The sequence below is a fragment of the Babylonia areolata genome, chromosome 16, assembly GCF_041734735.1.
Source record: "Babylonia areolata isolate BAREFJ2019XMU chromosome 16, ASM4173473v1, whole genome shotgun sequence".
Lineage (NCBI taxonomy): Eukaryota > Metazoa > Mollusca > Gastropoda > Neogastropoda > Buccinidae > Babylonia > Babylonia areolata.
In genome coordinates, this window is record NC_134891.1 from 13,090,710 (window position 1) to 13,113,068 (window position 22,359).

A 22,359-nucleotide genomic window follows, 5' to 3' on the forward strand; every position below is an offset into this window, starting at 1 on the left:
AACATATTTGTCTTTTAAAAATGTCTATATTATGTTTATTATGATATATCAGTGCATACCAAAACCAATCCATCACAGATACACACACTTATACATGGTGTCAACAACATTTTCAAATCATTTGGAAGACCAAGGGATATAATAGTAACAGTTCAACGATAACCATCATGTGTCACTAGTGACTGCCATCAATTTTATTATTTAAAAAATTACCATCCGTTTCTATTTAAAAAAACACAACAAAAAACAAAACAAAAAAACAGAAAATAATAGACAAACCTCAGCGATAAACATGTTATAATGTGATACAAGACCCCAGTGCAGAGAGAGAGTGGGGGGGGTCAAATCACCATGATGATTTTACATGCAAGCATAATTATGAACGGATGTGACAAATGGCACACAAATTAAGCATTACAGGTATATACTCTAACACTGGATTTAACTTTAACTCACTCCCTACTAATTACCTGATATCAAGTAATGGCAGGCGAGAGCGTTGCCTACTGATTACCGCTATACACGTTCTGACCTTCAAAAATTTCCACGCCTCACACAGCTGGGGATGGACAATACTGAATGGGTCTACTGTCTTGCCTTATTAGCACAGCAAAACATCAGACCACTGGTATTGGCCAATCATTGCTTGTCACTGAGATTTCAACTATTTTTATTCCAACCTGGACTGAGTGATTGCACGTGTGACAATGGCCTCTCAGGCTAAAACATGTTATTCTCGAAAGAGACAAGAAATTCGTGCTTTCAGCTTTACAAGATCAAAGGGATGGCTTTGACTTGGAAGGGAATGGAGAAAGGAGAGTTATTTTAGTCCAACAGGAGGAGGGCAATGTGTCTTGGACAGTGGAACTGGTGTGGGTGACAGGGGAAGGGGGAGGGGCAGTTGATGTGGCAAGTGACAGGCAGCTGGAATGGAGAGGGTGATTGGTGGTGAATATGCTAATGAACCACTGGAACAGATCGAGGAAGGGTTTGTTTGATTCGATGTTTCTTTTCCAACACTCCACCATACACACACAGACAAAAGTTACAAGGCATGACAGACTACGCCCCCCTCAACCCCTCGAAGTTCACTTGCAGTTTCTAGAGGTTCCCATTCATTCATCATTTACATTCTAATGGGATTCTAAGAGTGAGATTTGTGGAAAACAATGCTGTTTTTATGAATGGAGCAGACTTCACCTATACAAATTCTATACCACCCTCACATTTTACGTCATGAAAAAATTATTATTTACCTCCTGCTGTACAGAAAGCATTTTAGAAGTTAGAGTTATGAAATGTTGTGCTTTCTTAATTCAATACCTCAACAAATGAACAATTGTGTGTCCAAATTTCATTAGACTGTGTTTACTCGTTATTTTTTAACAATTTTTAAAGAAACATATACAAACGCCCAGTATACAGAGGAATGCACGCTTCCAAATCGCCCAGTAGGGAGTGAGTAAGCTACAATGTTATAGACTAATACACGTAACATGTAATACTGACACTGATATCATTGACATGTAATACAGAAAAGCAGGAATGAGTTTGTCAATTCAACTTTCCTCAATAAACAAATATTTTAAGGAAGCAATTTGGTAAGAAACTCATTCAGTACACAATTTCTGCAGGTTCTGTGCTGTTCTGTCATATATCTGACTTTCAGCTTGCTGGTGAAGCCATGTAGCACTGGCACATAACAGGTTATCAACATATGTTTTTTTATCTATCAAATCAAGGGATTGCATATAGTCCTGTTATGCACAGATTATCATATCATTTGTTGCAGTACATCCACGAAAGCTTGCCAGTCACGTTCATTAACAATGTGCTGTCAGTGCACTGTTTGTGTTATGGTGTCTGGGTATTTTTCTCCACGGACTTTTTTACACCAGAAATCTTGTGAATAATGTAAAGAAAACAGTTGTTCTCAATGTTCAAATTTTTATCCTATTTGAACATTATTGGCATAAAATTATCAAGTTATCTTTGTCTTTCATTCTTCATTATTGCTAATATACATCCAGGAAAAGTTTGGGGTTTTTTTGTCTTGTTTTTTAAATATACTACATTATATTTCCAATTAAATGGTTCATATGAAATGAAAATCCTATTCTCAAGTACAAAATGTACATTCAAACCTGAACTATTGTTAATAAATATATTCCTCATAAGTCATCACTATCACAATGGAATATATGTATGTCATCACTATCATTATGGAATATATGTATCTCCAAGGTGGTTGTTTTTTTTACAGATGGTTCGAGTGTGATTCAAATACAGGATTTGGATTTGTAATTCAAGACCTAAAACTTGCTTTTTTCAGTGCTCCATCTTAAACAATGTGTATGAAGAATCTGGCATATCCCTCCCAACCCATCCCCTTCCCTTTACTTTTACATTTTTCTAGTCCATCACCAAGAGTGAACAGACTTCAAATCAAATCAATCCAGGTGAAATCTCCAGGTGGCACCAGGTGCACTGTCTAATCCTTCTTCATGTGCTGGTACTGGGGATCAATGCCCACCTGCATCACCTCCTTGATGTACTGGTTCACACGCACTGGGAACAACCTGCACTCACACACCATGTCTATGTAAACATCACTCACATAGGAACAACCTGCACTACACATCATGTCTATGTAAACATCACTCACATAGGAACAACCTGCACTACACACCATGTCTATGTAAACATCACTCACATAGGAACAACCTGCACTACACACCATGTCTATGTAAACATCACTCACATAGGAACAACCTGCACTACACACCATGTCTATGTAAACATCACTCACATAGGAACAACCTGCACTACACATCATGTCTATGTAAACATCACTCACATAGGAACAACCTGCACTACACACCATGTCTATGTAAACATCACTCACATAGGAACAACCTGCACTACACACCATGTCTATGTAAACATCACTCACATAGGAACAACCTGCACTACACACCATGTCTTCTTTTTATCTGGGTTCCCACACACATGACCAGACAAATTTCCACACCTTTTCAGGCCAGACTAAACGTTTCCCACACTGAGCACAAAGCCAAGCTGAATCAAAAACTGATCTGCTACACCACTGATGAAAAAGACTTGCAGACATTGTGGTACAGATGTTCAATCATCATCACATCTTGATAGTTCATTTTGTTTCTTTTTTTAATGGAACTGGTCAATGGTTTTATCAAAATCACAAGACCTTTCCAGAACCTTACAGGCAAAACCCATTTTCAATTAATTTTCCAGCCCTGGAAATGGTTCTCTCATTTAAGCAAGACGTTTCCAGACGTCCAGGACTCTACAAACCCTGTAAACATCACTCACACTGGGAACAACCTGCACTCACACACACCATCTCTTCTTTAAATATCACTAACACTGTACGTGTTTTCATGTACAAGTGCATGAAAGTGGCTGAGTGACTGACTAACAGAGAGAATGAATGAGCTCTGTGTATGTGTGTGTGTTTTTTTGTTTGATTAAAAGTCGCATGATGACCTACCCAGTGATGCGGAGGCTGAGCCAGAGGAAGCGAGGCACGAAGACGTACTGCTCGTTCCTCAGAATCCCCTCCACAGTGGCAGCCGCCACCTCCTTTGGGGTCAGGATCTTCCCAAACCTGCGTCACACAGACAGCACAGAGTGATTGTGGGGTCAGGATCTTCCCAAACCTGCGTCACACAGACAGCACAGAGTGATTGTGGGGTCAGGATCTTCCCAAACCTGCGTCACACAGACAGCACAGAGTGATTGTGGGGTCAGGATCTTCCCAAACCTGCGTCACACAGACAGCACAGAGTGATTGTGGGGTCAGGATCTTCCCAAACCTGCATCACACAGCCCCGCAGACAATACAGTGTGATCAAATCATGACTGGGACAATTGAAACCATCACAGTGTGAAAGCTGAAAGTGATTTTTTTAATGACAAAAAGTTTACAAAAAGAAAACCATGAATTCATGTAGTGTATCTGTAACTGTATTAGGCTTTATTTATTTATTGACTTATTCATTTATCTGTTTATTTTATGTTTGACTGTGTGCGTGAGTTATATCCTTAAGAAGTATTTCCTCCATCACTTACAGAATAAGGGAAAACATAGTGTCTGTGGATGGCAGACACAGCAGGCATGAGTTGCACTTTGACAAAGATCATGTCCACAATTAAAACAGAGGAAAACAGCTATGCACTTGGCAGATGAAATAGTGTTATCAGTATTCATACATTGCGCTTTAAGTGCAGGATCTTCTTTGATGTGTGGCCTCCAGGCAACCTAACACCGATAATTCCCCATGTAATGCCAGCACTGAGACTGGGAGACAAACCCTGAGTGGCTGGATGAGTGAAGTGGGAGTCAGTAATGCCACTGTAACAGTGTAGGTGATGGGGCGGCAAAAAAAAAAAAAAAAAATACAGGAGGAGAGGCATCTGGCAGTGATGGTCAGTGTGGGCCTTACATCAACATGGCATGGTACTTACTGCTGCCTTACATCAACATGGCATGGTACTTACTGCTGCCTTACATCAACACAGCATGGTACTTACTGCTGCCTTACATCAACACAGCATGGTACTTACTGCTGCCTTACATCAACACAGCATGGCACTTACTGCTGCCTTACATCGACACAGCATGGCACTTACTGCTGCCTTACATCAACATGGCATGGCACTTACTGCTGCCTTACATCAACACAGCATGGCACTTACTGCTGCCTTACATCAACACAGCATGGCACTTACTGCTGCCTTACATCAACATGGCACAATACTGACTGCTGCCTTACATCAACACGGCACAGTACTTACTGCTGCCTTACATCAACACAGCATGGCACTTACTGCTGCCTTACATCAACACAACATGGTACTTACTGCTGCCTTACATCAACACAGCATGGCACTTACTGCTGCCTTACATCAACACAACATGGTACTTACTGCTGCCTTACATCAACACAGCATGGCACTTACTGCTGCCTTACATCAACACGGCATGGTACTTACTACTGCCTTAAATCAATACAGCACAGTACTTACTGCTGCCTTACATCAACACAGCATGGTACTTACTGCTGCCTTACATCAACACAGCATGGCACTTACTGCTGCCTTACATCAACACGGCATGGTACTTACTGCTGCCTTGCATCAACACGGCATGTTATTTACTGCTGCCTTACATCAACATGGCACAATACTTACTGCTGCCTTACATCAACACGGCACAGTACTTACTGCTGCCTTACATCAACACAACATGGTACTTACTGCTGCCTTACATCAACATGGCACAATACTGACTGCTGCCTTACATCAACACGGCACAGTACTTACTGCTGCCTTACATCAACACAACATGGTACTTACTGCTGCCTTACATCAACATGGCATGGTACTTACTGCTGCCTTACATCAACACGGCATGGTACTTACTGCTGCCTTACATCAACATGGCACAATACTGACTGCTGCCTTACATCAACACGGCACAGTACTGACTGCTGCTTTACATCAACATGGCATGGTACTTACTGCTGCCTTACATCAACACAGCATGGTACTTACTGCTGCCTTACATCAACACAGCATGGTACTTACTGCTGCCTTACATCGACACAGCATGGTACTTACTGCTGCCTTACAGTTACATCAATGTGGCACACAAACTGCCAATGTTTTCATGACAACACCAAGGTTCAACCATCCCTTGTTTGAAAGTTATTGGGCAGTCTATTTGCCAAACGTTTGCTTAAACGCTGAGCATACCGGCATGCATACTGATCTTGATTTTGATCTTGATAATTACACATCACAGAATCAAGGTGACTGGCGTAGTTGTGACCGGGAGGGGCTGGGGGCGGGCAGTTGTGAGGGGGGTCTGCTGGCCTAGTGGTTGGAGTGGCCAGCTCCTTGAAATCAGAGCTCTGAAGCTCACGGTGGAGCCTGCATGGACTGTAATGTCACTGAGGACACTGCAGTTTGATACAGTTCACTGGAAAAGGAATTTTTGGACTGCTCTGTCTTGCATGACTGAATGGAGAAGCACCTGCTGTTGTTCTGCATGTACCTGTCAATAGATTGGTTGACCAATAGGAACTGTCAGATCTAATGTTTATTAGGCTGCCTTGTCTTTGCAGTTTTAAGACATTATCACAAGATATGGCCAATACCAGCCCCTCAACCACATTGAAGAAAAAGATCAGCCGCCGTTGTTTCCTTCGGTCCTGGAGGGTTGGAAGGTCCAGTGTTTGCAGTAGGTTCTCCACACTGCCAGGGGGTGAGATCAACAGTACCCAGCCATGAAGGCAAACAGCACTCCCATACTTACAATAAACTGTCCATCCTTATTCATTAGGAGTATTGTTCATGTACCCATGACAAGGAGACTGATCAAGTTATTTGTTATGTAACTTACTTCTGTCAGTTCAGATCAGTTCAAAGAGAGAACTACTGCTTCTGATAATAAAGAACACTCAACCTGACAAGATCAAAAGAGAACAACTATAAAAATTATTTCTCTTCTTGTATTTTTCATCCACTGCCATTTGACATGATTCAAATGCAAGAAAATGAAAGCTGTCAGTGTTGAGTCAGCAAACAAAAATACACTGCAAAGACAGTTGACAGATCTATCGTAATTTTACCCAAGTTCTGATGATGGTTTATAAGTTCTGATGATGGTTTATCCATAGTTAAGCCTGCGAGTTCCCCTTAATCATTCTCTCTCTCTCTCTCTCTCTCTCTCTCTCTCTCTCTCTCTCTCATGCACACATTTTCTCACATGTATGGACACACAAATGTATGTTTGTGTACAAACACACACACGTGCACATGTGTACAAACACACACACACATGAATGCAAAGACACATGCACACATACGAACAAACAAATTCACACACACACACACACACACATACACACAGGTTTACCTGTCCTTGGGGAACATGCAGAGCCCAGTGTTGACAAACATGGGGCAGACAACTGTGGTCTTCACACCAGTCTTTCCCAGCTGTCTGATCTCGTCCCCCAGAGCTTCAGTCATCCCGTACACTGCAAACTTGGATGCACTGATAGACAGACAGACAGCACCACACTGACCAACCACCTGTCCACTGGATGTCAGCAACTCCGGGAAAGTGTTAGTGGGAACTATGTCACATGTCACAACATATAGTATAGAGTATTTTCTCCATCAGGTGATTCTGTTTGCTGCGGTTAGACCCCACTGATTTCTTCTTCTTCTTCTTTCCATTACACGACCAACATCGACTTGCCGATGACTCTGTCGTGGTTCATGCATGCTGGGTATTTTCATGTCTCTATAAACCACCAAACACTGACATAGGTTACAGGATCTTTAACGTGTGTATTTGATCTTCTGCATGCATATACACATGAAGGGTGTTCAGGCACTAGCAGGTCTGCACATACGTTGACCTGGGAGATAGGAAAATTCTCCACTCTTTACCCACCAGGCGCCGTTACTGTGATTCGAACCTGGGACCCTCAGATTGAAAGTCCAATGCTTAAACCACTCGGCTATTGCGCCCAACACTGTGTATACTTCTACATTAAAAAGAACACATTTGGGTATGGGCTATTTTAGAACTGGACATTCAAAGAAATTAAAACAGAATAAATTTGAGCATGTTCTAATGGGTGAATGTTATTCTAAAATCATTGTACAGCACAAGGCTGATAGCATGAGAGCAATGGTCAGAACACCTCCATCAAAGTGCTGCCCAGCATGGACAGAAAAGAGCAAGGAGAAAGTCGACAGTGACACCTGCATCACTGACATAAGGACAGTCAGCTGTTTGTGTTGATAGCAATAAATGACTGATAAGAGACAACAGCCATGAGTTATCTTGGATAAACAGCTATCTCATGTCACTGTTCTAACTGCTTTCTGTCTGATTGCAGGTTTGAGTCATGTATCAACATGTTCTTCCCTGTCATGTACTCACTTCTGGGGTCACCCAGTCATTAATCACATCAGTCTCCTGGTCATTAACCACATCAGTCACTTAGTCATTAACCACATCAGTCACCCAGTCATTAATCACATCAGTCACCCAGTCAGTAACCACATCAGTCACCCAGTCAGTAACCACATCAGTCACAACCACATCAGTCACCCAGTCATTAACCCCATCAGTCACCCGGTCATTAACCACATCAGTCATTAGTCACATCAGTCACCCAGTCATTAATCACATCAGTCATTAACCACATCAGTCACCCAGCCATTAACCACATCAATCACCCAGTCATTAATCACATCAGTCACCCAGTCATTAGTCACATCAGTCATTAATCACATCAGTCACCCAGTCATTAGTCACATCAGTCAGTAACCACATCAGTCACCCAGTCATTAGTCACATCAGTCAGTAACCACATCAGTCATCCAGTCAGTAACCACATCAGTCACCCAGTCATTAGTCACATCAGTCATTAATCACATCAGTCACCCAGTCATTAGTCACATCAGTCAGTAACCACATCAGTCACCCAGTCAGTAACCACATCAGTCACCCAGTCATTAATCACATCAGTCACCCAGTCATTAGTCACATCAGTCATTAATCACATCAGTCACCCAGTCATTAATCACATCAGTCACCCAGTCATTAGTCACATCAGTCACCCAGTCATTAGTCACATCAGTCAGTAACCACATCAGTCACCCAGTCATTAGTCACATCAGTCATTAATCACATCAGTCACCCAGTCAGTAACCACATCAGTCACCCAGTCAGTAACCACATCAGTCACAACCACATCAGTCACCCAGTCATTAATCACATCAGTCACCCAGTCATTAGTCACATCAGTGATTAATCACATCAGTCACCCAGTCATAAACCACATCAATGACCCAGTCAGTAACCACATCAGTCACCCAGTCAGTAACCACATCAGTCACAACCACATCAGTCACCCAGTCATTAATCACATCAGTCACCCAGTCATTAATCACATCAGTCACCCAGTCATTAGTCACATCAGTCATTAATCACATCAGTCACCCAGTCAGTAACCACATCAATCACCCAGTCAGTAACCACATCAGTCACCCAGTCAGTAACCACATCAGTCATCCAGTCATCAGTCACCCAGTCATTAACCACATCAGTCACCCAGTCATTAACCACATCAGTCACCCAGTCATTAACCACATCAGTCACCCAGTCATTAATCACATCAGTCACCCAGTCATTAATCACATCAGTCACCCAGTCAGTAACCACATCAGTCACCCAGTCAGTAATTATATCAGTTTAAACAATTGATAGAACAGGTGAATGACATGTCAGCAGACTTTTCAGTGATATCCCTCCCTCTAGAGAACATGAAAAATAGCCAAGTTATGCTGTTTTAGTTAAATGAAAGAGCAAAGACACCGACACACACATGCAAGCACACTTGCACACATGCACAAATGTGCATACACACACGCACGCACACACACACACACACACACACACACACACCAAATACATAGAGTAGAGCTGACTGGAGACATGGATCAAATGTCAACTTTTGTTCATACTACATGTACACTGATAACAGTCATGCCACATGTACATACACAACACTGTACACACTCAAAAAATGATTCTTCATTCATAATACCACAGCAGCTATGAAATCATGCAGTCCATCTCTCTGTATCATTCAAATGGAATTTAAATCACCACTTTCCAGTTGACAGTCGGGTATGTAAACATTTGATCAACTTTTAACATGAAATACATTCAACAGTACCAGAGATCATCTGCTTTTTAAAAGTAAAACAATGTACCTGTACTATCTCTGTATGTACAAACAGCATTTATCAATGGTTCACTTGGATGATAAAAACAGTTCCTTGTCCATCAACTCGTTTGTGTGTGTGTGTGTGTGTGTGTGTGCATGTACCAAAACGGGTGAATGTGTCCCAGTGCAGACCCTGCTGATGGCTTACTGAACCTGTCCGTCATCCACTGTACCTGTATTACACTGAACCTGTCATGTACCTGTACTACAATCTGTCTGTCACCCACTGTACCTGTACTACACTGTACCTGTACTACACTCTGTCAACCACTGTACCTGTACTACACTGTACCTGTCTGTCATCCACTGTACCTGTACTACACTGTCATCCACTGTACCTGTACTACACTCTGTCATCCACTGTACCTGTCATCCACTGTACCTGTACTACACTGTACCTGTCTGTCATCCACTGTACCTGTACTACACTGTACCTGTCTGTCATCCACTGTACCTGTACTACACTGTACCTGTCTGTCATCCACTGTATCTGTACTACACTCTGTCATCCATTGTACCTGTACTACACTATATCTGTCATCCACTGTACCTGTACTACACTGTACCTGTCTGTCATCCACTGTACCTGTACTACACTGTCATCCACTGTACCTGTACTACACTGTACCTGTACTACACTCTGTCATCCACTGTACCTGTCATCCACTGTACCTGTACTACACTGTACCTGTCTGTCATCCACTGTACCTGTACTACACTGTACCTGTCTGTCATCCACTGTACCTGTACTACACTGTACCTGTCTGTCATCCACTGTATCTGTACTACACTCTGTCATCCATTGTACCTGTACTACACTATATCTGTCATCCACTGTACCTGTACTACACTGTACCTGTCATCCACTGTACCTGTACTACACTGTACCTGTACTACAATCTGTCTGTCACCCACTGTACCTGTAGTACACTGTACCTGTACTACACTCTGTCAACCACTGTACCTGTACTACACTGTACCTGTCTGTCATCCACTGTACCTGTACTACACTGTACCTGTACTACACTCTGTCATCCACTGTACATGTACTACACTGTACCTGTCTGTCATCCACTGTACCTGTACTACACTCTATCTGTCTGTCACCCACTGTACCTGTACTACACTCTGTCTGTCTGTAATCCACTGTACCTGTACTACACTCTATCTGTCTGTCATCCACTGTACCTGTACTACACTGTACCTGTCTGTCATCCACTGTACCTGTACTACACTGTACCTGTCTGTCATCCACTGTACCTGTACTACACTCTATCTGTCTGTCACCCACTGTACCTGTACTACACTCTGTCTGTCATCCACTGTACCTGTACTACACTGTACCTGTCTGTCATCCACTGTACCTGTACTACACTGTACCTGTCTGTCATCCACTGTACCTGTACTACACTCTATCTGTCTGTCACCCACTGTACCTGTACTACACTCTGTCTGTCATCCACTGTACCTGTACTACACTCTATCTGTCATCCACTGTACCTGTATTACACTCTGTCTGTCATTGACTGTACCTGTACTACACTGTACCTGTCTGTCATCCACTGTACCTGTATTACACTGTACCTGTCTGTCATTCACTGTACCTATACTACACTGTACCTGTTTGTCATCCACTGTACCTGTATTACACTCTACCTGTCTGTCATCCACTGTACCTGTACTACACTGTACCTGTCTGTCATTCACTGTACCTGTACTACACTGTACCTGTCTTTCATCCACTGTACCTGTACTACACTGTACCTGTACTACACTGTACCTGTTTGTCATCCACTGTACCTGTATTACACTCTACCTGTCTGTCATCCACTGTACCTGTACTACACTGTACCTGTCATTCACTGTACCTGTACTACACTGTACCTGTCTTTCATCCACTGTACCTGTACTACACTGTACCTGTACTACACTGTACCTGTTTGTCATCCACTGTACCTGTACTACACTGTACCTGTCTGTCATTCACTGTACCTGTACTACACTGTACCTGTACTACACTGTACCTGTTTGTCATCCACTGTACCTGTACTACACTGTACCTGTTTGTCATCCACTCTACCTGTACTACACTCTGTCTGTCATCCACTGTACCTGTACTACACTGTACCTGTACTACACTCTGCCTGTCTGTCAGCCACTGTACCTGTACTACACTGTACCTGTCTGTCATCCACTGTACCAGTACTACACTGTACCTGTTTGTCATCCACTGTACCTGTACTACACTCTACCTGTCTGTCATTCACTGTACCTGTACTGCACTCTACCTGTCTGTCATTCACTGTACCTGTACTGCACTCTACCTGTCTGTCATTCACTGTACCTGTACTGCACTCTACCTGTCTGTCATTCACTGTACCTGTACTACACTCTACCTGTCTGTCAGCCACTGTATCTGTACTACACTGTACCTGTCTGTCATCCACTGTACCTGTACTACACTCTACCTGTCTGTCATTCACTGTACCTGTACTGCACTCTACCTGTCTGTCAGCCACTGTACCTGTACTACACTCTACCTGTCTGTCATCCACTGTACCTGTACTACACTCTACCTGTCTGTCATCCACTGTACCTGTACTACACTGTACCTGTCTGTCATCCACTGTACCTGTACTACACTCTACCTGTCTGTCATCCACTGTACCTGTACTACACTCTACCTGTACTACACTCTACCTGTCTGTCATCCACTGTACCTGTACTACACTCTACCTGTCTGTCATTCACTGTACCTGTACTGCACTCTACCTGTCTGTCATTCACTGTGCCTGTCATCCACTGTACCTGTACTACACTCTACCTGTACTACACTCTACCTGTCTGTCATCCACTGTACCTGTACTACACTGTACCTGTACTACACTCTAACTGTCTGTCATCCTTCTGCCAGGAAGCACAAAGACTGGTTTGATGAGAACTGCATTGAGATCAAGCAGCTGCTGGAAGACAAACACCAAGCCTACAGAGCCCACATTGAAGATCCCAAGTCACAATCAAAGAAAGACATACTGAAGAATGCACGCAGCACCATCCAGCTGAAACTGCGTAGATGCAGGATTCCTGGTTGAGCAACAAAGCTGATGAGATCCAGGGCTTTGCAGACAGGAACAACATGAAGAACTTCTATAACGGCCTGAAAGAAGTCTACAGTCCCACCACCTCTGGATCTGCTCCACTCCTCAGTGCTGATGGTTCTACCCTAATCACTGACACGGACGGGATCCTTGAGAGATGGGCTGAACACTTTGACAGCGTACTGAACCGCCCTTCCACCATCAATGAGGAAGCCATTGACTGACTCCCCCAGGTGCCAGTCAGTGAGTCATTGGATACCATTCCAACTTGGGAGGAGACTCAGAAAGCTATCCATCTGCTATCTAGTGGCAAAGCCCCTGGCTCAGACTCCATCCCAGCTGAGGTCTACAAAGAAGGTGGTATGGCGCTGACTGAGAAGCTCCATCAGCTGTTCCATCTCATCTGGCAGCATGAAGCAATTCCACAGGACTTCAAAGACGCTTCCATCATACACCTGTACAAGCGCAAAGGAAATTGTCAGGCCTGTGACAACCATCGTGGAATATCACTGCTGTTCGTCGCAGGCAAGACTCTGGCCAGAGTGCTACTCAACCGTCTCACAGCACACCTTGAGCAAGGTCTCCTACCAGAGAGCCAGTGTGGCTTCCGGAAAGAACGCGGGACTATCGACATGGTGTTTGCTGCCAGGTAGCTCCAGGAGAAGTGTCAGGAACAGAACGCCGACCTTTATTCCACCTATGTCAATCTGACCAAGGCCATTGATACTGTTAGCAGAGATGGCCTTTGGAGAATCATGGCGAAGTACGGATGTCCCAGAAAGTTCATCACCATCATATGGCAACTACATGATGGGATGCTGGCCCGAATCCAAGACAACGGAGAGACTTCAGAACCATTCCATCTCCAATGGAGTCAAGCAAGGGTGTGTTCTTGCCCCCACCCTGTTCAGTCTCATGTTTTCAGCCATGCTGACAGATGCCTTCAGAGACACTGACATAGGCATTGGCATCAGGTATTGCACAGGTGGCTCACTCCTCAACCTCAGGAGGCTTCAAGCAAAAATCAAGGTGAGGACAGACACCGTCAATGACTTCCTGTTTGCTGATGACTGCGCTCTCAACGCTGCCTCCAAAGCTGACATGCAACACAGCGTCGACAAGTTCTCTGCTGCCTGTGACAACTTTGGCCTCACAATCAGCACAAAGAAGACTGAGGTGATGCACCAGCCAGCTGCAGGAAAGCCTTACGTTGAACCAAACATCTTCATCAACGGGCAACAACTGAACGCGGTGGACAAGTTCACATACCTGGGCAGTACACTCTCTCGCACAGTTGTCATCGATGACGAGGTGAATGCCAGACTCACCAAAGCCAGCTCTGCCTTCGGCAGACTCCATAAGAATGTTTGGAACAGGAGAGGCATCACCCTGGAGACGAAGCTCAAAGTATACAATGCCATAGTTCCCACCACACTGCTCTATGGATAATAATCATGGACAGTCTACAAACGCCACACCAAAAAGCTGAACCACTTCCACACCACCAGCCTCAGAAAACTTCTCGGCATAAAGTGGCAAGAGAAGATACCTGACACAGATGTGCTCACTCGTGAAAACTTGCCCAGCATCTACACCATCTTGATGCAGGCCCAACTGTGCTGGGCAGGCCATGTAGTTCGCATGCCAGACCACCGGCTCCCCAAGAAACTGCTGTACAGTGAACTCCACCATGGCAAGCGCTACCATGGAGGCCAAAAGAAGCGCTTCAAAGACACTCTGAAAGCTTCTCTGAAGGCCTTCAACATCAGCCACGACACATGGGAGCTGAATGCAATGGACAGACCACAGTGGCGTTCAGCTGTCCACAAAGACGCCAAATCCTGTGAGGCCAACAGAATCGCTGCAGCAGAGCAACGCAGACAGGCCAGGAAAAGCAGTGCCAGCAAGTCCCGACAGCCGCCACCATCCCCTGTCCACACTGCGTCAGAACCTTCCGGGCGCGGATTGGCCTGACCAGTCATCTGCGCACCCAAAGAGCCCAACCCACCCACCCCAGGATGACTAGATGGTCCTCGTCGATCCCGACAGACGAACCACCTACTACACTCTACCGGTCTGTCATCCACTGTACCTGTACTACACTGTACCTGTCTGTCATCCACTGTACCTGTACTACACTGTACCTGTCTGTCATCCACTGTACCTGTACTACACTGTACCTGTCTGTCATCCGCTGTACCTGTACTACACTGTACCTGTCTGTCATCCGCTGTACCTGTACTACACTGTACCTGTCTGTCATCCACTGTACCTGTACTACACTGTACCTGTCATCCACTGTACCTGTACTACACTGTACCTGTCATCCACTGTACCTGTAATACACTGTACCTGTTATCCACTGTACCTGTAATACACTGTACCTGTCACCCACTGTACCTGTACTAACTCTACCTGTTATCCAACTGTACCTGTCATCCACTGTACCTGTCATCCAACTGTACCTGTCATCCACTGTACCTGTACTACACTGTACCTGTCATCCACTGTACACTCTGTCATCCACTGTACCTGTACTACACTGTACACTGTACCTGTCATCCACTGTACCTGTACTACACTGTACCTGTAATATACTGTACCTGTAATACACTGTACCTGTCATCCACTGTATCTGTCATCCACTGTACCTGTACTTCACTCTACCTGTCATCCACTGTACCTGTACTACACTGTACCTGTACTACACTGTACCTGTACTACACTGTACCTGTACTACACTGTACCTGTACTACACTGTACCTGTCATCCACTGTACCTGTACTACACTGTACCTGTACTACACTGTACCTGTAATATACTGTACCTGTAATACACTGTACCTGTACTTCACTCTACCTGTCATCCACTGTACCTGTACTACACTGTACCTGTCATCCACTGTACCTGTACTTCACTCTACCTGTCATCCACTGTACCTGTACTACACTGTACCTGTCATCCACTGTACCTGTACTACACTGTACCTGTCATCCACTGTACCTGTACTACACTGTACCTGTCATCCACTGTACCTGTACTACACTGTACCTGTCATCCACTGTACCTGTACTACACTGTACCTGTCATACACTGTACCTGTCATCCACTGTATCTGTCATCCACTGTACCTGTACTTCACTCTACCTGTCATCCACTGTACCTGTACTACACTGTACCTGTCATCCACTGTACCTGTACTACACTGTACCTGTACTACACTGTACCTGTCATCCACTGTACCTGTACTACACTGTACCTGTCATCCACTGTACCTGTACTACACTGTACCTGTCATCCACTGTACCTGTACTACACTGTACCTGTACTACACTGTACCTGTCATCCACTGTACCTGTACTACACTGTACCTGTCATCCACTGTACCTGCACTACACTGTACCTGTCATCCACTCTAACCTGTACTACACTGTACCTGTCATCCACTGTACACTGTACCTGTAATCCACCAGGAAGGCAGTGCCAGACTTGGCGGCCATAGAAGCAATGTTGACGATGTGGCCCTGGTTCTTCTCCAGCATGGATGGCAGAAACTCCCGCACAGTCTGTCACCATGACAACATTGAATCAAGTGGTATTCTGCAGAACCAATGATAAACACAACACAGGGTAAAAACAGAAGCACAAACAGTTCAGCAGATCACGGTGACATAGAAAGCAACAGTCATATGACAAACAAAACTGATACTGATGCAAAACTATGTGACTTGATCCAAGAGTCTGCCAAGAGTCTAACTGACCTGATGCATAAGTGTATTGAAATGTATCACTTTTTGTCTCTGTGAAATTCAGACTGCTGTTCACAGGGACAGCACATCAAAACAGCTCAGCACCACCCTTCTTTTTTGTCTTTTTTTCTGCCTGCTAGCATATCAGTTTTCCTATCAAAGTGGATTTTTCTGTAGAATTTTGCCAGGGACAACCCTTTTATTGTCAATGGTTCTTTTATGTGCATGAAGTCCATGCTACACATGGGACCTCAGTTTACAGTCTCTGAATTCTGAGTGCTTTGTATGCAGCCACCACTCAAGGCCTAGTGGAGGGGGAGAAAATACTGGCCAATGTGGAGTTTGATCCTGTGTGCTCAGATTCTCTCCTTTCCCAGGGGGATATATCACCACAAGCCAACAACTCCTAAGACTAAGTGACTCGATGCATAATCTCCAACACCCTAAGTAACTTGATTTATAATCTCTAACACAAGTGACTTTATGCATAATCTATAATGCCCTAAGAGGCTTGATGCATTATTTCCAACACCCTAAGGGACTGACAGCATAATCTCCAACACCCTACTGAACTTGATGCATAATCTCCAACAATCTAAGTGACTTGATGCATAATCCCTAACTTCCTATGTGACTTGATGTATAATCTCTCCAACATCCTAAGTGATTTGATGCATAATCTCCAACATCCTTAGTGGTGATGCATAATCTCCAACATCCTACCTGACGATACATAATCTCCATGATGATGCATAATCTCCAACATCCTAAGTGACGATACATAATCTTGTGATGATGCATAATCTCCAACACCCTAAGTGACGATACATAATCTCTGTGATGATGCATAATCTCCAACATCCTATGTGATGATACATAATCTCTGTGATGATGCATAATCTCCAACACCCTAAGTGACGATACATAATCTCTGTGATGATGCATAATCTCCAACACCCTAAGTGTGATGCATAATCTCCAACACTGTGCTGAAGAAGTGAACAGCCTGAGGGCAGCATTACCCAGAAGTGAGCAAGGGTGTTGACGTCAAAGGTGCGACGGATGTGTCTCTCCTCCATGTCCAGGAGCGCACCCCCGTACAGAATGCCCGCATTGTTGATCAGCACATCCACTTCCCCCACTGCCTCCTGCATCTTCTGCGCAACAGCCTGCACGTCTGGTGGCTTGCTGACATCACAGGTGTAGGAATACACATCCACGCCCTGCTCCCTCACCTCTGCGGCCGTCTCATCGTTGTTCTTCTGCAATATACACCTGGTGTCATGAGAACTGTGTCTTCAACACCTGGTGTCATGAGAACTGTGTCTTCAACACCTGGTGCCATGAGAACTGTGTCTTCAACACCTGGTGTCATGAGAACTGTGTCTTCAACACCTGGTGTCATGAGAACTGTGTCTTCAACACCTGGTGTCATGAACACTGTGTCTTCAACACCTGGTGCCATGAACACTGTGTCTTCAACACCTGGTGCCATGAACACTGTGTCTTCAACACCTGGTGTCATGAACACTGTGTCTTCAACACCTGGTGTCATGAGAACTGTGTCTTCAACACCTGGTGCCATGAACACTGTGTCTTCAACACCTGGTGTCATGAGAACTGTGTCTTCAACACCTGGTGCCATGAACACTGTGTCTTCAACACCTGGTGTCATGAACACTGTGTCTTCAACACCTGGTGTCATGAGAACTGTGTCTTCAACACCTGGTGCCATGAGAACTGTGTCTTCAACACCTGGTGCCATGAGAACTGTGTCTTCAACACCTGGTGCCATTAACACTGTGTCTTCAACACCTGGTGTCATGAACACTGTGTCTTCAACAACTGGTGTCATGAGCACTGTGTCTTCAACACCTGGTGTCATGAGCAGGTGTCTTCAACACCTGGTGTCATGAACACTGTGTCTTCAACACCTGGTGTCATGAGCACTGTGTCTTCAAAACCTGGTGTCATTTGTATTTGTATTTCTTTTTATCACAACAGATTTCTCTGTTTCAAATTTGGGCTGCTCTCCCCGAGGGAGAGTGCATCGCTATGCTACAGCACCACCCATTTTTTTGTATTTTTTCCTGCATGCAGTTTTTTTTTTCCTCTTGAAGTGGATTTTTCTACAGAATTTTGCCAGGAACAACCCTTTTGTTGCCGTAGGTTCTTTTACGTGTGCTAAGTGCATGCTGCACACGGGACCTCGGTTTATCGTCTCATCTGAATGACTAGCGTCCAGACCACCACTCAAGGTCTAGTGGAGGGGGAGAAAGTATCGGTGGCTGAGCCATGGTTCGAACCAGCGTGCTCAGATTCTCTCACTTCCTAGGTGGGCGTGTTACCTCTAGGTCATCACTCCAACAACTGGTGTCATAAGCACTGTGTCTTCAACACCTGGTGTCATGAGCACTGTGTTTTCAACACCTGATGTCATGAGCACTGTGTTTTCAACAGCTGGTGTCATGAACACTGTGTCTTCAACACCTGGTGTCATGAGCACTGTGTCTTCAACACCTGGTGTCATGAACTGGTGTCATGAAATGTGTCTTAAAGTTAAACATCTGGTATCATGAACAGTGTCTTAAAGTTAAGCATCTGGTATCATGAACTATGTCTTAAAGTTAAACATCTGGTATCATGAACTGTGTCAAGTTAAGCATCTGGTATCATGAACTGAGTCTTAAAGTTAAACACCTGGTATCATGAACAGTGTCTTAAAGTTAAACACCGGGTATCATGAACTGTGTCTTAAAGTTAAACATCTGGTATCATGAACAGTGTCTTAAAGTTAAACACCTGGTATCATGAACAGTGTCTTAAAGTTAAACATCTGGTATCATGAACAGTGTCTTAAAGTTAAACACCTGGTATCATGAACACTGTCTTAAAGTTACATGTCTTGTATCATGAAGACTTATTTTAATGCCTGAAACTGCATCCCATTTTCTCTGTGAGTGGGACGGAAGGGACCCATTGTTCATGAGGCTGACAGTGTTCAACATTAAACAAGACCACTGTCACTGCAAACAAAGACAAGGGCACACAATCTTTTGATTTAGCTCTTCTTCTTATCAGTTTGCATACAGAGTACATGTTGAAAAACAATGTTGAAACTTCACATCTGAATCTGTTCCTCTTTTCTTTAAAAAACAACAACAACAGATCTTCAAGGTTTACCATTTACCTGCTTGTCTGCAAGGTAACTGTTTACTGTTTGGATGTTACACAAGTGACATGTACTTGAGTTTATTCAGGGGAGCGGTTTTATAAAAATCAGGATTGAGAGTGTGTGTGTGAGAAATGAGCACATGTATGTTGTGTGGCTTATGTGCATGCATGCCAATTCATTTGTGTGTGTGTGTGTGTGTGTGACTTGACTTGACTTGACTTGACTTGACTTGACTTCATTTATTGTCATAAAATCCCGAAGGATTAATAGACACAACAAAGAACAAAGAGAACAAAGAAATAAACGGTCATCTAATACGCATGCACTGAAATACATAGTTGGCAAGTGTTTTTTGACAGTCATCGCAGGTGAATAAATCACTTGGTTTTAGTATATTGTTTTGTATTTTTCTAGAGATCACATTTGATTGATGATCATACTGCTGTATAGTTGTGATTTGATGACTTCGCAAATTATGAAATAAGATACATGTATCTAAGAAATGCAATTCATCTTCAACAACTTCACATATAGCACATAACCTCTCTTCTCTGAGAATGTTTGCATATCTTCCTCGTTCGATGTTTAAATAATGTGCGCTTATTCTGAGTTGACAAAGAGCTTGTTTGTGAGCAGGATCGATTTTATCAGTTAGATAATTCTCAATTTGATAATCGTTTCTTTTAATTTTGTTGTAGAAGTCTAATCTGCTGTATTCAGTTTTTCTCTGTTTCCAGAATTGTACATATCTATTTCTTAGTTGTTGGCGTAATGTAAATTTAAGTCTGCTGTTACTAAATGTCGACTGATTATTCCAAACATGACCTAATCCTACATTGTGAAGAATATTCTTTACAAATTGTATCCAGGGATTTTCAGTTGTGTCTGGTTGGTTCATTATCGACATATAGACCTTTTTGATACGGCTATCATTATGTGCATCCAGAATATGAGTCCAGTGGTCAAGAACCCTGCATGCAATATGAATTCCAATTGGAAATCTGCCCAGTTCGGCTAGAGCTGGCAGATTCATTGTTTTAGAATGTACCCCTAGAAGCAGTTTGCAAAATTTTATATGCATTTGTTCATGTGAATGTTTCGAAGAAATACAATTTCTAAAGAAATCTGTCATTCCTGTATTGAATGAATTGGTAGTTTTTGTTTCAGCCCATGGGAACCAAATATCGGATCCATATGATAATATAGGTAAAACAAGCGAATCAAAAAGCTGCAGTACAATATCCAAACGAATATCTTGCTTTTTAACGATTCGTCGGAGGGAGTGTGCTGCTTTTAATGCCTGTTTGGCTAGGTGCTCTTGGGCGAATGAGAACGTTCCAGTTTTGTGAAATAATATACCCAAGTACTTGTATTGATCAGTTGTCTGGATTATATCATTGCCTATTGTGAAAATAACAGGCACTTTGGGATCGGTGTGTGTGAAAACTATTACTTTAGTTTTATCTATGTTAATTTTTAGATCCCAGTTTTTACAATACAGATTAAGTTTATCTAGTTTCCTTTGTAATCCTATCTTTGTCGTGGACAAAATTACTAGGTCATCAGCATATAGTAAACACGAAACACTATCACTTTTGTCAAGGTCTATGGATGGTGAGTCAGTAACGCCCAGACATTTCGGGAGATCATTGATAAAGATATTAAATAAAGTGGGACTGAGTGTGTTCCCTTGTAGTACCCCCTTCAATATGGGTATTTCAGAAGAAAATCCCGTATCAGTTCTTGTGCAAACTGTGGCATTTTCATACATGCTTTGAATAACTCTAAAGCAATTTCCATTTATACCGATTTGATACATTTTTAGCATTAGAGCGTGATGCCAGACCCTGTCAAACGCTTTCTGAAAATCAACAAAACAGCAATAAAGGCGATTCATTCTTTTTCTTAAAGCATCGTCAATTATCTTTTTAAGTATGAATATGTGGTCCGAGGTCTTGTGTGATTTTCGAAAGCCTGCTTGCTCTTTTGATAGTAAATTATTGTCTTCGAGGTAGTTTGTTATTCGATTGTTTAATATTTGGCAAAAAAGATTACTGAGTGAGTTGTTTAGAGTTATTCCTCGATAATTGGTTGGGTTTAATTGGTCTCCCGATGTGTGTGTGTGTGTGTGTGTGTGTGTGTGTGTGTGACTTAGTAATGACAGAAATAGAGGTGGTACACTGACCTTCATTAAAGTCTTTTCGTTTGTTCGTTCGTTATTTTGTTTAACGTCTATCCACATTTGTGATTTTAGACGAAGTCTTTTGGTATTAGCTCTTTTGATATCAAACAAAATGTGAGAAAATAAGAAACAGTCTTAAAGAAATGAAAATAAAATGTGTGTCATAGTGTGTTGTGTGGTGTGCTTCTGTTCATAGCAGTGTTATTGTGTGTCAGGCGCCTGTGGTAGAAGCCTGGGATTTTCCCAGGACACACTGCTTACTGATGGATCCCTCCTTCCTACCTCCCTACTCTCCTCCCTT

General features: G+C 43.3%; 1 protein-coding gene across 1 annotated transcript in view; it reads right to left on the reverse strand.

Annotated features, from left to right (window-relative positions):
* Positions 1-6: 6 nt before the first annotated feature.
* Positions 7-22,359, reverse strand: part of LOC143291169 (estradiol 17-beta-dehydrogenase 11-like) — a 24,388-nt gene continuing 2,035 nt past the window's right edge. Inside the window, exons 2-6 of the mRNA XM_076600871.1 lie at positions 17,724-17,963; positions 16,412-16,518; positions 6,962-7,099; positions 3,530-3,646; positions 7-2,579 (exon numbers count right to left, since the gene is read on the reverse strand). Coding sequence (XP_076456986.1) covers positions 2,492-2,579; positions 3,530-3,646; positions 6,962-7,099; positions 16,412-16,518; positions 17,724-17,963 — 690 coding nt within the window. The 3' untranslated portion in view covers positions 7-2,491. The remainder of the gene's footprint in view (positions 2,580-3,529; positions 3,647-6,961; positions 7,100-16,411; positions 16,519-17,723; positions 17,964-22,359) is intronic.